The sequence below is a fragment of the Guyanagaster necrorhizus genome (assembly GCF_019112545.1).
Source record: "Guyanagaster necrorhizus MCA 3950 unplaced genomic scaffold BT62scaffold_9, whole genome shotgun sequence".
NCBI classification, from domain to species: domain Eukaryota; kingdom Fungi; phylum Basidiomycota; class Agaricomycetes; order Agaricales; family Physalacriaceae; genus Guyanagaster; species Guyanagaster necrorhizus.
This window is the reverse complement of record NW_025064888.1, coordinates 1,332,247-1,347,781: the sequence shown is the minus strand read 5'-3', so window position 1 is coordinate 1,347,781 and position 15,535 is coordinate 1,332,247. Positions and strand designations below refer to the sequence as shown.

At 49.3% G+C, this 15,535-nt stretch overlaps 5 protein-coding genes across 5 annotated transcripts; 3 read left to right on the top strand and 2 right to left on the bottom strand.

Moving 5' to 3' along the window:
- Positions 1-145: 145 nt before the first annotated feature.
- BT62DRAFT_1061614 (uncharacterized protein) lies at positions 146-2,095 on the top strand. The gene is made up of 10 exons (XM_043178622.1): positions 146-234; positions 304-322; positions 377-458; positions 682-695; positions 756-864; positions 938-1,079; positions 1,212-1,264; positions 1,351-1,418; positions 1,482-1,492; positions 1,561-2,095. Exons 1-10 carry the CDS (start codon positions 152-154, stop codon positions 1,784-1,786), a joined length of 807 nt encoding a protein of 268 aa, XP_043041328.1. The 5' UTR covers positions 146-151; the 3' UTR covers positions 1,787-2,095.
- On the bottom strand, positions 2,073-4,549 carry BT62DRAFT_930874 (cytochrome P450). Its single transcript, XM_043186024.1, has 9 exons — positions 4,069-4,549; positions 3,995-4,012; positions 3,821-3,944; positions 3,590-3,772; positions 3,444-3,539; positions 3,228-3,391; positions 2,996-3,177; positions 2,551-2,945; positions 2,073-2,494 (listed from the first exon to the last, which is right to left on the bottom strand). Exons 1-9 carry the CDS (start codon positions 4,413-4,415, stop codon positions 2,438-2,440), a joined length of 1,566 nt encoding a protein of 521 aa, XP_043041327.1. The 5' UTR covers positions 4,416-4,549; the 3' UTR covers positions 2,073-2,437.
- A 2,445-nt stretch (positions 4,550-6,994) lies between these two features.
- On the top strand, positions 6,995-8,978 carry BT62DRAFT_948021 (uncharacterized protein). The gene is made up of 7 exons (XM_043188049.1): positions 6,995-7,570; positions 7,629-7,762; positions 7,812-7,913; positions 7,949-8,269; positions 8,320-8,483; positions 8,539-8,584; positions 8,636-8,978. The coding sequence occupies exons 1-7, from the start codon at positions 7,408-7,410 to the stop codon at positions 8,888-8,890; spliced, it is 1,185 nt and encodes a 394-aa protein (XP_043041326.1). The 5' UTR covers positions 6,995-7,407; the 3' UTR covers positions 8,891-8,978.
- An 893-nt stretch (positions 8,979-9,871) lies between these two features.
- On the top strand, positions 9,872-11,568 carry BT62DRAFT_930871 (uncharacterized protein). Its single transcript, XM_043186023.1, has 2 exons — positions 9,872-10,804; positions 10,858-11,568. The coding sequence occupies exons 1-2, from the start codon at positions 10,008-10,010 to the stop codon at positions 11,423-11,425; spliced, it is 1,365 nt and encodes a 454-aa protein (XP_043041325.1). The 5' UTR covers positions 9,872-10,007; the 3' UTR covers positions 11,426-11,568.
- A 564-nt stretch (positions 11,569-12,132) lies between these two features.
- Positions 12,133-15,510, bottom strand: BT62DRAFT_930869 (coatomer protein). The gene is made up of 11 exons (XM_043186022.1): positions 15,422-15,510; positions 14,978-15,361; positions 14,438-14,923; positions 13,690-14,384; positions 13,523-13,630; positions 13,266-13,474; positions 12,934-13,215; positions 12,739-12,871; positions 12,519-12,661; positions 12,412-12,462; positions 12,133-12,287 (listed from the first exon to the last, which is right to left on the bottom strand). Exons 1-10 carry the CDS (start codon positions 15,437-15,439, stop codon positions 12,425-12,427), a joined length of 2,496 nt encoding a protein of 831 aa, XP_043041324.1. The 5' UTR covers positions 15,440-15,510; the 3' UTR covers positions 12,133-12,287; positions 12,412-12,424.
- Positions 15,511-15,535: the final 25 nt, after the last annotated feature.

Here is a 15,535-nt window from a genome sequence, read left to right as displayed (position 1 = left end):
ATCTTCACAACACCTCGCGCGTTTCTCTAGTCCCCTCATTCACCGCTTCCCTCCCCCCCACAAAGATGAAGAATGCTGCAGAGGTCGCGTGGGTGGTGTACCCCTCTGCTCTTTTTTCTCGCATTTCTCATTCCTGGGCAGTCGCGGTCCCATGTTTATTGGTCTCTACATCAATGTCATCCTTCTGGGCATCATCGGCACCCAGATGTATATGTATCTGAATACGTACAGGAAGTCAGTCGGTTCTTGATTTTATTTTTCTTTTTACCAGCCGTCTTTGATGATCGGGACCGCTTACGCTAGGGATCGATTATGGATGAAGGTCTTCCTGAGTTGTTCGTCTTCCTTCCATTCTTCATTAAACCCACGCCAATAGATCGTCGTTCTCTGCGTCGCAAACGTCGCAAGCACGCTTTTCTTCTGCATATACCTATATGCGTCTCTCATCCTCCATTTCGGTGAGTCTATGGATCCCGCTAGTAGACAGTGCACTCACACTGGCCGCGCTTCAGACGACGATGCGTATCTCGCTAGAGCAGACTGGGGTATGTTTTTTGTTTTTTTCTTCATTTCAACCTGCCTGGTACTGAAAAAAAAAACCACAGTCTTCGCTACAGGTACGGGATCAATGTCTCTGATGATTGTAATTATTCCATAGCTTTTTCGAATTGATATATCCAGACCCTGCGCTTACGGTGGGCTGGGCTCCTTTGATCCGCCTTTTCTGATCCTCCTGAACTCATTGAATCCCTAAGGGCATCATCGGGGGAATGGTCCAACTCTTCTTCGCGTGGAGAGTCAAGGTCCTCACCGACAACCCCTGGCTCGTGACAATCGTGGGGGCCTTCGCACTGACTGGAACTGGTATATATGCCCCTAACCATCATCCTATTTTTCGTGTAACCCAATCTCCGTTTTTTTTTTTCTCTCTTCCTAGGCGCCGCTATCGCAACCTCCTTCGAAGTAGGGAAAACCCCCGAATTCATCCAATTCCAAAACTTCAAGGCCGTCGTCATCATCTGGCTGGGGGCTGCGTGTCTATCAGACATTCTCATCTCTGGAATCCTCGTCTGGCATTTGTGAGTAGTACACATTCTTCTAAGTATCTCCCGTTCGGAATACTTGGATTCACGAGCCTTTTTTTAGGGCAAGTTCATGATATAGTCCAGGCAGGGTCCGCGTCACTCACCGTCTGAGTCTGAACAGAAAAGGCGCAAGACTGGATTTCAAGGCACCGATGAACTCGTCGATCGAATCATCCGATGTGAGCGACAACACCGTAGCCGTGGCTAGGGTCACTCAAATAGTGATTTTTTTGAACTAAAAAAAACCTGGGTTAAATTTTTACAGTGACCGTCCAAACCGGTCTCACCACCTCCATCTGTGCGATTATAGACCTAGCTGTCTACCTTTCAGACGTCAGTGGCTGGATCTGACACTTACCGCGTGTTTTCTGACATACTCTCATCAACTTTCCGTAGTCCACCGGAATGTGAGTGCCTTCAAACTCCAAAAAAAAAAAGTTTTGCATTCCAACTTGAATGGGACACGCGTACGCAGGCACCTCATGTTCAATTTTCCGCTGTCTAAGCTCTACACAAACGCGATGATGAGCACGTTGAACTCGCGCCGGGGATGGAACTTCAGTGATCCAGAATCCAGCTCGCATACACACTCCACCAGCGGCATTCTTCGAGAGCCAAACAAAAAGGTTTGTTTCAGGACCATCAAAGAACAGCTAGCTAGACTCATCCACATCGCTTCTAGAAACACATCTTTCGCGTAGAAACGACCCGTCCGCAGGTCTTCGTTGACGTTGAACAGCATGTCGAACAGCATGAGATGCACACGGCCAATCTCGCTGAAAGACGCCCCCATGCCAATAATGACGACTACGATGTGAAGTCTTCTTCGCCCAGCGACTCACTGACGGCCGCAGAATTGCCCGCGGCGCCCTGGGAGAGCAAAGGCGGTAACATCGCATGAGAATGCCAAATTCTTTTTTCCTTTACACTTGGGATTTCCAGCACGCCCGACGGGCTTTTCGTAGAGTGAATCAGCGATATATAATATAACCCTAGAATAAACTACTCCAACAAAATTGGACATGTAAGTTACGTCAAGAACAAACGAAGGTGTAAAAAAAATTAATATGAATATAGTATAGCGTATCGGATTCCCAGCGTCAGGGGGCACGCACTTCCATTAAGGACGACATAGAATAGTGGTCGATAGCAATAGTGGGTCTGCCAATGTTGGCAGTGGACATGAGTAAAGAGAAACGGCTGAAGCCAAATCAAGACAGCGGTGAAAGCCTGGGGGATCGCGAAACAGTGTCGATAGCAATAACAATGAAAGCAAGAGTGACGAAAACCAAACAACCAAGAAAGTGAATTCGAAATTGCAATGATGGGGGCGGAGGGTGTCGGCAGCCCGATCAGGGTGTTCTCGGGTTGAATATGAGTTTGCACTCATTTGCTGAAGGAAATATAACCTGTAATCAGAAGTGTGAGCATATATGTACGCGCGAAGGTAACAGAGACAATTCACGAAACTGTCTTTGATCTCCATGCTTCTCTCGTTTGTTTCCGGTGGAGCGACGATGTTGAAGTTCCTCACGATGGCCGCTATGACTACTCTCATCATTGCATGAGCCAGGTTCTGACCTCCACACATCCTAGTTCCAGTCCCAAACGGCATCATGTGCTGCCTCATCAACGCCAAAGAATCAGGCGAGGCATCCAACCAACGATCAGGGAGGAACGTTTCAGGCGAAAGAAAGACGGCTGGATTACGGTGCATCGACCAAGCTTGTGTAGCAACTACCGTTCCTGAGGGAAGGGCGAAACCCATAAGATCAAATGCCTCGTGTCCGAACTTGTAAGACGTAGACGCTGGGACCACACGCTCAAGAAGACTCGGAGCAGCAGAGTACACTCTCAATCCTGCAGTCACCGCGTCAGCAAAGGAGCAAGGAATATTTGTGTACACTTGCCTTCATTGATGAAGGCGTTCAAGTAAGGTAGACCGTGGAGAATAGCCATATCCGGAATGGTCCGCGCATTAGGCATAACCTCGTCGAGCTCGTCCTGAAGCCTCCTCACGACATCCGAGCGACGACTAAGCTCCCAGAGGAAATAGGACAGCGTCGTCGATGTTGTGTCGGATCCTGCAATCCTAACCAGAGAATTAGATACGCTCCGCATGAGCAGAAGAAATAAGCATACATGTGACCCATGCACTCCGAGATGATGTCGGTATCAGGCATCGCATTATTGCTCGAACTGTAGCGGTAGTTCAGGAGCCTGTGCAGCATGGGAACCTTCTCCGATTCTTCCAACGTTCTTGCGTTCATCTGCGCATGCATCTGGTACACGCGCTCCCTGACAAACTGGAACAACGAGAATGAGATCATTAATTCGATGGAGGAATGCTCTTCGCACCTCGGCCATAATCTTATCAGAGTCAACGAGTTGACGCCATCGGGCGTTCGGAATCTTGCAGACAATATTCCAGGTCCAGGTAGGAACGACGCTTCGCTGTGGCTGGAAGTTAGGGACGCACGGAAGGAGCAGGAGGATACACATACTAAAATACCACGCTTCGGAAAATCATTAATGGCAGTGGAAAGAGGATCTTCGGAATTCATGGACCACTTATGTACTGCCCCAAGACGGTAGCCATACGACGTTGATACAATAACGTCGACCATGAGATTGCGGAACAATGAAAGACACTCCAGTGACGTTTTTCTGCTCATGCCATCTAAGGCCTGCGCAGAATCAGCATACATAGCATCCACGACCAGCAGAAAACGTACATTGACTAGCTCCAAAGTGAGATCGTGCATCTCGGCTTGAAATTTTGATAGGTTAGACGTGATATAGTGTGGGGCGTATCCCTTTCGTCGAACGGAATGAGAAGCGTGGTCGAGGGTGGTCATCCTGCCCTGAAATCAGTATTTAGAAGCCGATATATGCGCCCAAATACGTACGCGTGGTCATTTTCGTTCCTGAAAAGCAAGGAACTATCAACAGTCGCACGTAACGTGATGAAATGGAGACATACGTGAGGAGACTCTTGTAGTATATGCTCTTGTCGAACTTGTGGACAGAGTAGACGCTTCGCATAGTAGAAAGATCGTTGAAGACAACTTTGTTGGGTCCAACGCGAACCACAGGGCCGTACTTTTCGAAAAGGGACTGGATTGTCTGGCATTGCTCGAGACGCACGACGTGGGTGGTGAGCCAGATGTCGGAAATCGCGGCGTACCACGGACCAGGAATAGCGCTCAGAGGAGAGAGAATTGCGTTGTAAATGGCGTAAAATGCGACGTACGCGATGAATATGGAGGCGGCGGCAAGCGCGAAGCTGGAAACAAGGTCAATGGCGGTAATCTGGGGGAAGGAAAACATCGCAAAGGATTTGCGGGTAGGGGTGAGGGGAAGATGGGAGAACGGAAGAAAGAAAGGTGGGCATCGGAAAACATGCCATTCGCCCTTTTATACACCGGCTCGTGATGACAAACAACTAATCTCATGTCGCAGACGAGAGGGAGGTCAAAACGATTGACTACTCCGCACTATAAACTCTTTCTCCTTTTTTGACTATCAGAATTCCTTTTCGGGACACCATCCGGCGATTAAAGCTGCCAACGCCACAATGATCGCTGATTATTGACCGGCTGCCGACGCTTGCAGCGTCCCAAGAAGCGTCTATCCTTTATGACGAGCGAAACTACTCGGGAAAAATGTATCGGATCTGCTATCCAGTCGTAGTAACAGCCGCTGGAGAGCGCATTTTTCTAGATGCTCTACATGCGTTGATGCGAACCAAAAGCCCGAGCTGCCTTGCCTCACCTTCTCCCCCGAATGACCGACCCACCAAAACGGGGATGCCATTTTCGTCCACAGCATCGCGAATACATAATATTGGATACGCTGTTCGTTGGGGCGCTCAACACAGGAGCTCTAATCAAGAATCAGGATCAGCCATTGGTAAATGACCAGATTGAACAACCTCATGCATTGCGAATGCCAGCAGTGATCGTCGCAGGATTTACCCAATTTTCCCTGTAGTGCGACGTCTGTAGGCCATTTCCACGACAGACCACCAGTTCCATTCGGGTGCGATGATTAGGTCGCGAACAGTCAGCAATCACCGACATTCGACACTCCCCGGATTCATCTAAGATGGCTTATCCATTTTCATGATCTACATGTCCGAGATTTTCGGTTTCATTATCACGGTAAAAAGGTGAAGCATCGGGGAAAGGTTCGAGATCAAGAACTAATCCCCAAGCCAACAAGATCCCGACCGCTTGAATCTGCATACAGTGGGCATCGACATTAAAGTTAAAGGTTAATCGTAGGACGGTCCTACGAGGAGTCGGAGTATGTAGTCGATTGTTCGATCTCGATCCAACACGCAAAACAGGCAAAACCGGCATGCATCTCCCGAGCCGGTCCCGATGCCGATGCCACCAAGGTCCCACTAGCAAAGACTGACATTAATGAGCATCTTAGAATCAGTACTGAGCTTGTGAAAAGTTTTAAATATGAATATTTGTGCTTCATAGTTATTTATCTTTCAACCTTGAATAAAGAACCAGCATGTTTCCTTCTATCGATCTTCTATGAAAGATTGAGGCGGCCTTATGCACGGCATCAAATCAAGCCGTCGCGGCATTACAGCGGCATCATCAAGATTCGTAGATTCGGAATAATTACTTATTGCCTGCATTGCACCTGCATTTTTTCACCTCGTCAATTTAACACGAGTCGATGCATTTATACTTAACAAAAAGCAGGTAGGCGATAGCATGCGAGAGTGGAAGTTTCATCAGCACAAACCTCTCCGTAGTACTAAGAGCTGGAAAGGTACCATATCAAGGTATTCGGGAGGCCGTACCTCTTACATCTGAGATCGAGACTAAAAAATCGACTCAACACTAACCGCGTCTTGTCTCTTTACAGTTACTCTGGCTAACTATATGCTGACGGCGGGAGGCTACTTAGTATAACTTATCCGCTGAGGCGATGCGTATTGTCCGAAACTCTGCCAACGCTTCGGATCTTCTTCTTGTCCAGGCAGAGTTATAACTTATATAGACTACGAAATATGCAAGCGCCACAGTCAAACTGAACGTTTACTGCTAGAATTTTTTTGGCAAGTGGCCGAGAAAACCGAGATCATGATAGTCCCAAGACCAACCGAACATGATATAGCACACCCGCGCGATCCTCCCGATGACTGCAAAGAGAAAAATCGCTTACACAGATATCTGCAACGACCCGTCAGTGAGAAACCGTGAGGCCAGACGCAAGGACAGTACTATCTAAATCAGCCATGAAAAAGACAAAACGGATAGATATTCTTCACGAGGAAGTGCATCATCTTCTGAGTCATTGCATAATGGGGCACGATCACAATACCCGGCCAACATTCCCCTTGACATAAATAAACCTCTAAATTCTGGTTGTGAACATATTATTACTAGCTTAAATGAGTAATCTACAGATCCGAGAGGGGCAGAGCGTTGAGCGGAGAAGATATTCAAGCCATCGCCACACAGGGACCGGCGATCCATGATTGAGGGATAGATCGCTGTCAATGTGTCATGTATCCTGAAAGCGTGTTAAATACCTCGATGAGAGCCCGTATAAAGCACTACATCACAACGGAAAGAATTGAGTAAGCGACCGAGAATCGGAACCGGGCGGTGCCCTATGATCTTCGCTGTGGGAGCAAAAACGGGATGGAGAAAATGAATACCAGCATACGATTTAGCCTGTCAGCAATGACGGCGTATTTCACTGACAGAGTTTTCCCAGAGATGAGCCCGTCGCAGATCGTAATGGGTGTGGTGTCCAAGTTCAAATAATTGACCGGTTCCTGCACAGCCATCGCTTACAAACCTGAGTTAAGTAACCGGAGCGCAACAGCCTGAGTGACTCATTTCTGATACTTATCGGGCCGTTCCGTGGCCCATCATCGCACTTTTCGTCTTGGCGGCAAAAGGTCTTGTGCACCCCCCTCCTCTGCAAAAAAGGGATATAAAACCGTCCGAGGATTCCGCGTCGGATTCACTCAGCATTGAGTGCCCTTGGGGTGGGCTTTTCACGCCGCCATAGGGTTTTCCAAGATAGACGCTGTGAAAATGCTTGGTAGCCATCAGCGTCCTCGAGGCTCAGAATCTTCCCGATACCCTATATATGTCTGTAGATCCCACGGCGTGGGTTCAAAGACATTTTATTTCTCGAGCTACCTTGATACCCTCGAGGCACCACCGAAGAGGAGTGCCTATTAAACATACCGGAACAAGTCTGAGACCTGCGTGGAAACGAGTGAAATATCTCACTTTCATGCCCGCAATCGATGCCGATAATATAAAAGTGTGCCAAGACAATGTCCAGCGGCTTCAACGACAGAATGAACATCCTTACACTCGTTCTTTTGTTTGCCCCTATTCTCTTCTCCCATGCCCTCTATGCCCCGTTACGCGAATATGCAGGGCAGAGCTTCTTTTCTGGGTGGGACTTTCCAGGAAATTACGATAATACCACTTCGGGTATGTGCCGTGCCCTCTTATCTTTCCCGTGCGCACCCCCCTAACGTATTGGGTCTAGGGAACGTCGCGTTTGTTGACGGGACTACTGCGTCCACGGCCAAACTAGCATACGTCAATGATGCTGGTAACGCTATCATAAGAGTGGATAATTTTACCGATGTCACTGGTACTGGAATCATTTATCGCGACTCGGTAGATCCATAAGCCAGGGGTATAATATGTTGCTGAGGCGTTTGCGTAGGTCAAGTTGATATCTACGGATCTCTATCCGTTGGGAAGCCTCATCATAATAGACATTATTCACATGCCGTATGGATGTTCGGCACGTTTGATACAAATTCTTGTCCCCTATGGCGTCGGTCTAACATCTACGAGCAGGTTTGGCCGTCGTTCTGGACCTTCGGAGGCACCGACAAGGACTGGCCTATGTATGGGGAGATCGACATCGTCGAAGGTATTAACCTCAATACGAACAACCAAGTGGCACTTCACCACAATGATCCGTCCTGCGTGCAGCCCCCAGACCCTGGACAGAGCGGACAAACTCTCACTGCAGATTGCAGCGACCAAGGAGGTTCCATTGGGTGCCGTGTCAGTGAAACTAAGCCAAACAGTTATGGGGAGGGATTTAACCAGAACGGTGGAGGAGTCTTCACGTTGCAATTCGATGCGTCGGGAGCGTATATTTGGTTCTGGCCGGTAAGAATGTCCTTTATACGAATGAAATGTTGTCTGATTTTTATGCAAAGAGACAAGATATACCTGCGTCCATCACCTCTGCTACGTCGACGTCGAACATGGATATGACAGACTGGGGCTTACCATCGGCTTCTTTTCCATCTAGTGGATGTGATCTTCAAACACTATTCAAACCGCAGAAGCTGATTCTAGATATCACACTTTGTGGCAATTGGTAAGAGCGAGCGACTGTTATCGCTGGAAGATCTTTCTCATGGGCACACAAATAGGGCTGGGGTGCCTTCCATATTCAGTACCCAGTGCTCCGGACAGTGCGTAAGTGGCGAGGTCATTCCTCTCGGTTCCTCCGAATAAACTCCTTGTCAGGTGGAAAATTATGTCATAGGTCCGGGCAGCCCAACATATGACGATGCGTGGTTCGAGATACCCTATCTTAGGACGTATACTACTGTCGCCGGCAATGTCACTTCGTCGAGTATTACCGGAACAACCACTCATGTGACGACGAGTACTTCCAGTTTAGCATCTGCATCTGCCACGTTTTCAGGACGCTCTTGTTCCGCCATTCCTTGGGTTTTCGCAGGGTCTTTGCTTGGTCTCGTCTTTCTGGGCATCGTGTAGCGATAGAGTTCCTTAGGCTTGACTTTAATATGATGATACCCCTCATACTCACGTTGATAGAAAACGGTGACTGCCAATAAACACTTTCAAATCCATGTTCGTTTTTGAGTCGAGTGCCCCTGTTTCAAAGGTGTGTGTCGTAGTCTCCTACACCATGAGTGCGAGATTACCCGAAATCAAAGGGTAGGCCGACATTGTAATCGTCATCCTATTAAGTGTCAAGCGGCCTAGTGTTGTATATGATTCTCCAATGACCCGCACAGTCGCAAGACTTAAGCGGTTTGGTACGGTTTTTTTTAAACAGTATACCGTAACGGAAAATTTAAAACCGCCTATAAGCACATATCTGATGCCGGTGCTGCGCTCGGGTTGCATGTATGATGGCGGCAATCGGCGTAGGTTATATTGTTGGCGCACGATCCGGTCCCGCTGCAAGACCGGCACTTTGTATGTTGCATACATCTGTCACGTTATTATTCTGACGAGCTGCTTTCAATTCAGTTTCAGTGACCTTGACATGGGGGGTCCTTAGCCTTATGCAACTTCAAGGGGAAAGTGTTACTTTGCTGTTTAGTGGGATCAATCATGTACTGATCAGCGGTTTGTCGTACTCTTCCCTTGTCGGGTAGTGTGGAGTTTATGTTTGGATATATGCTTTCCTCGCTACATCGCGCCGGCGTCGATGCGGCTACAACTGGTTATTGCTTGGTGGTACAATATCTAGCGTACTTGTCAGAACGAACTGAATGCGTTATCGACATCCTGTCCGCTGGTCAAAGTAGAATCTTGCAGCTGGCAAATCCGCTATGAAGGTACGCCGAAAGTCCCGTGAATGGCATTGATAGCCTGGATCCCACAGCCTGCTCATCTATCAACGCCAGCTTACGGAGAGCAACGATGGGCACGGAATCCCCACCCAGGAGTTACTGATCAGATGCATTTAGTCAACATTTAGTAGTATTACTTGCAACGAAAGTTCGTCTTATTTCCCTGTCGCCATCATACAGAAACGTCGGCGTCGCCTGTCGTCGCTCGAAAAGTATTCACGTTGTCAGGAAGTTCGGGCCGGTCATTCGGAAGAAGGCCATGGAAACTGACTAAGCAACATGATCGGGAGATGACTAAGCTCGTGAACATGCAGGATGCACGCCTGTCCACCCTACCACCAGCACATCTTTCCGTCGACGCCGCCATGCCCAACATTTATCGGACACGAACCCTGTCATCCCCTTCATATCCTCCAGAACCTGATGCCAATGACCCCGGGCCCACTCCTATCGACGCCGACGACTCCATCGTGCTTTCGGATCTAGTGCGGACCGGTGAAGCCTCTCGCCTTCGACGACGGGGTGCAATGAGAATCGACCATGGCCACGCAGCAGGAACCTCCAATGTAATTGCACCGAGTGCGGGTGCAGTCGCGGTCGATGCACCCCCATGGGATTCAGATCCAGAAGACCCAGACCCTATCCTCGAGCCAGCGCTGAGCAGAAACGACCGCAGTTTGAGGTACTTGCGCGACCAGCGGGACGCTTCACGGCATGTGAAAGATGAGTACGATTGGATGTTGTTTTGTGGAGGCGACGAGGAGGAGGTGGTATCAGAGGAAACCCTGTTCCATGAAGAGTCGAGAGGTCCTTTTGTGCCCTCTATCATGCCTCTGCATCCGCCGCCGACTGCTCAGGCGTCGTCGTCGTCGTCATTGAAGCGAACAATCCGTAGGAGTAACGGCTGTGGGGCCCTCGTTCATATGCGAGCTACGCCCCGGCCGCGTTTGGGAGTATGGACCGCCAAAAGCGAAGCATCAGATGCCGTCGTGGCCATGAGCTCTTCGTATTTCGATCGTTCCGCCGTCGCCAAGATCCTTAGGAGCGCTTGTGGATGTGTACGCGAAGGTGTTGGCTGTGCCGTATGGTAAGGGTTCTACTTCCATGTCCACGTTCATGTTCATTAAATTTTTTTTTTAGTGGGAACCCTTTGGGTACCCGGTACAGGCCGTGCAAAACTGCCGGTGATAGTATCTTCACCACTCCGTCGAATGTTTCGGCGCCACGTTTTCCCCAAGGTCATCGATATTGGCACGCCTCCAACCTGCCCCAATCTCCACCCGGAACGTATAATTCCGAATTCTACATCTACACTTTCTTTTCAACATCTGTTTCCTCAGCTCCAGATTACGCATTTTCGCTGTGTCATCCTCATCATTCATCACCCAACGTCTCTTCTTCGTCACAACGGCAGCAGTCATCTTCATATGCGTTTCTACCGCCACCGCCACCCCTGGTTGAGGTCGATGATACCGAAGAGGCGACGCCTACCTTTGGTAACATCATGTTCTCCCGCGTAATGACATCGTCGCCGACACAGCTCTCCGATGTCGGAGAAGATGATCGTGAGTCAGACCGAGGTGATGACTATACCCTGCCTTTACCTGCTGACTGGGCAGATTTTGCCAACCAAGCGCCGCTCGATCCTGATTTCGATGCGCCGAGCTCCCCAGACAAGAATGAGGTCACGCTCATTCCGGAGCGGTAGCAGCCGCCCCCCCTTCGTATAGTTGGGCGTTCCTCACCTGTGTTTTAGTTTATTCTAATGCTTTTTTTTTTTCGATGTTTTGCATTTTTTTCACTGTCATCACGTATCTGGAAATTTTCACCGTGACTTTTTTTTTTTGTTTTCGTATGAACTCATCTTTGTTTTGTATATAATTCGTACATCATCTATTGCCTTTACTGGATTGTATATTACGTTGGCCTGCATCTTATACCCTCGCATATTTGTTGCCCCTGTATTGTCCGTCTCTGAACGAGATACGAGGATCCTGGGCCCGGGAGGCGCCTTGCGCGTTTCCTAGGAATTGATATCAGAACTTGACTATGATGACGAAAGCGTAACCTCTTCTTCGTGACATATCTCAACGGCCGAGGAGCGAGAGAGACGTGTTTTGTTTCTGAAAAACGAAAGAGTGGAGAGGCAACACATATATAACCAGACCGGTCGTTACTACAGCATCATATTGACTGAGAGGTAAACATGTGCTTCAACAACAAGTGCTCATTCTGATTCGAATGAAAGGACAGTAGTTAGTGGCTTTACTCACGGTTTTTATTTAAACAAGGGTGCCACAACCCTGATTTCGGGTTCTGGAAAGCAGCAGCAGCAGCAGCAAGGTGTTCCTCTTCCGCTCAAACTCACCCGGCAATCCGCCTGCAGTCTAGTTCATGCCCAAAAGAAAAAAGAGAGGCGCGCGCATCCCGATGCGAAGCTTTCCCTTTGTATTATTAGTCTCGCGCCCTCCCGCCGGTATTGTCCAGCTAAACGTTTCAAACACGCCTCGACCTAACCTAGTACGGGATCAAAGCCACGCCTAAAGCTCGCGTCAGCCACTTTCGACTCGCTGCGTGATCCGTTACGTTGGAGTGCCAGCATAATTTTCACGTAGCCAAAAAAAAAAAAAAATTGAGTCCCAGAGAAAAAAGAATTAATTAACAGAAGCAAATGATACAGGAGCAGCAGCGCACAACACCCAGGGGCTCACGGCGTCGTATCTACCAAAACAGCATTATGATTTCCTGCAGATTTCAGCAAATGACTAGTCGGGGGGAAAAAAAAATTACATGCTGCTTACCTGACTCCTTCGTCAAAGCATCCTCCCATCCCTCCTCGAACAAATCTGCATTCTCCTCGGGATGCGCTACAGACGCGGCGATCTTGGGTCGATTCTTGGTCTTGAGATCTGCTTGCCACGCGTTAACAGCTTTTGGCACCTGGCTGCACAGAAGGGCCGCGTCAGCGTGTAACAAATAATGCCCCCGCCCCCGCCCTCGCGGTCGAGTTATTATCCTCACCTTGGTGCATACGTCCTAGCAAACAACGCCGCCTCCGGTGCTCGCTGCGTCTTCATCAAGAGGTCCACGCACGAGCTCGCATCCCCAAGCTGGAACAACGTGGCAAAAGCCAAGTTGTTCAAGCCCTTCTCAGCTGTTATTACGGTGTGTTCAGTGAATGGTTTGATAACTGGTGAGAAAAAAGCGTGGCCTCACAAGCTTTTGACGAGAGGGCCTTCAGGCCGTCGCGATCACCAGTTGCGAGCAGGAGAAGCATGAGAGCGCTCAGGTCTCCAGCTTTCTCGAAGCTTTCCCGCGCGAGGTCGAAGCGCCAGACGGTGAGCGCACGGTCGCCCAATGCCTTCCACTTGGCTTCAGCTTCCAACTCCGGGATTGAGCGGGTGATCTCGACGGCTGTATCCAAGTCATCGAGCTGGAGGCACAGATCGAATTTGTGATCTGGATCGGTGGTTACTTTCAATGCGAGTTCCTTGAGGTCTATATGTGTATGTCTGAGTTATAATGTATTAGGCGAAAGGACGGTTTACCTCGGCCTTCCAAGAACCGAGCGACTTTGTTTAGCTGTTCCCTGGGGAGCATAGGTAGAATTTCGTCCGCCGCCGTCATGTCGCCGCGGAGAACAGCCGTCTGATATTCGACGACACTGAGCGATAGAGAGTATCCGTAGATATTGACATCTTTGTCGGCGAGATAGACGCGGTTGTGGGCAGGTATGTAACCGAGGAGATATAGAGGCCTGGACTCGCAAGTTCAGAGTGGGCGGAGAAAACGTTATCGTACTTACGTGTCAAATGGACTGATAGTATACGACTCGCTGCCAACAAAGTAGCACAGTCGCTTGGAAGTAGTTGTGTATATGAAACAGTCGCCAACCCATTTTGCTGTTCGAACTCTGCGTGCACGGTATTAGCGAAGCGAAGATATATGAGCTTGAACACCTCAAAAACCGACCCTTCTTGTACATCCGCCACAACCTCAAAGGCCTCTTCAACGCCCTCATCTGAGATCTCCGCACCTTCCTCAATTTTGGCATTATAAGCGTCGCGGTCGAATCGCAGGATGTAGAACGAGTCGGCAGCAACGATGGCCACCAACGAGCCCGTTCCTGACCAGTAAATATTCTGCGCCTCAACGTCTATTCTCCGCACAATCTCTCCAGATTCCCAATCCCAAAACATGACGAAACCAGATCCTCGCGCGCCCAAGAGGGTTCCGCCATGTATGCCATCCATCGACCAGCTACCAACGCCTTTCATGCCAGCCCCGCCACGTTCTCGGAAATTCTTGTAAACCCGTAGTTTCACTTTGTTTTCGAGAACGGCATACGTGTTGGAATCAGGAGCCCAGGCGAATGAAATGCCGTTTCCGAAGGATTTGTTTCGCCATGCGAGGGCAGTGTAGGTGATATACTCTCCGTCTCCAACTACCGTGACGAACCGGCCATTTGGAGAGTGGATGAGCGATGTGGCAAATATTTCGGACGAGCCTATTTCTTTGAGGGAAATGGGAAGGCGTGCGCCATCGGACGCAGGAGAGGAGTCGTCATGTTGGATCATCTGGACGTTCCCAGAGAGAACTTGCTGGTTACGCGTAAAAATCAGCTTCCCAGAAGGATCCATGCTGAAGGTTGGTTCGTCACGACCAAGCTAGTTCAGAGTGAGTATCTGATGGGTGAGAAGCCTAGTCGAACAAAGCATACCTTGATCACAACAGCGCCCTCATCGAACCCGACACCAATTTCATTCGCGTCTTTCCTCAAGGCTATACACCATGCGCGCTCCATGGCGTAGCTGAGGGTATTCTCGAGACGGTATGTGCCGCTATTCCACATCTTGATCGTTCCATCCTCACTTCCGCTGATGATAATAGGTAGATTGGGGTGGAATATAGCAAAGGAGACGTTGTTCGTGTGGCCTTCCATGGTCTGCACACAGCTTTTGCTGAGGTAGTCCCAGACCTTGACTGTCTTGTCGTCGCCGGTGGTGACGAGGTAGGGCCTGTCCGCGCCCGGATAGAAGTCAACATAGTTGACACCCTTGTCATGGGCGTCCATGGTGAAGTTGGCGGTGGGAGAACCTATCGACCACATCTTGACGGTACGGTCGAGACAGGCTGAGGCAAAAGTGTTGGAATCTTTGGGGTTAAAGGCAAGATTCATAATGTAATGTGTGTGGCCTTCGTATATCTGGCGATCAAGTCAAAAAAACAACAGGTGTACGCCCTCTGGACCTCCACGTACCTGGATATTCTTCCAGCTCTTATCCCAGTCCCAAGCCTTGATAGTCATGTCATCGCTGCCCGTCAAGACGATGCTGGCCGTCGGGTGCACTGTCAAACACCGAATATAATCCGGGTGTGCCTCGAAAGCGGCGACCTTTTCATGGGTGTTATAGTTGTAGACACGTAGCTGGAAGTCGTCAGATCCGGCAACGAACCAGTTCTTGCGCGCAATGAACTTGACGCATCGCACTGGGACCTCTGCGACTTCAAATGTCTTGATTAGGGCGCCGGTTTCGTGGTTGTAGATATTCACGGTGCCATTGTAGAGTCCAGTGAGCAGCCAAGGCTCGGTAGGGTGAAAATCGATGCCCTTGACCCGTTCCGACCGGTGGAGTTGTTTTTTCTGCAGGATATATGGTCAAAAAAGAAAAAAAAAAAGAAAAACGCCTTCTGAGACACGTACGGTTACTTCAAACAGCATGGCAGCCCGGGTCGAGGTAAGATGAGACAAAATGGAAGTATATTATTTCTGTTGTCTCAGTTCACGTGGCACCAGCCATCACGGTGTGACCTTCCC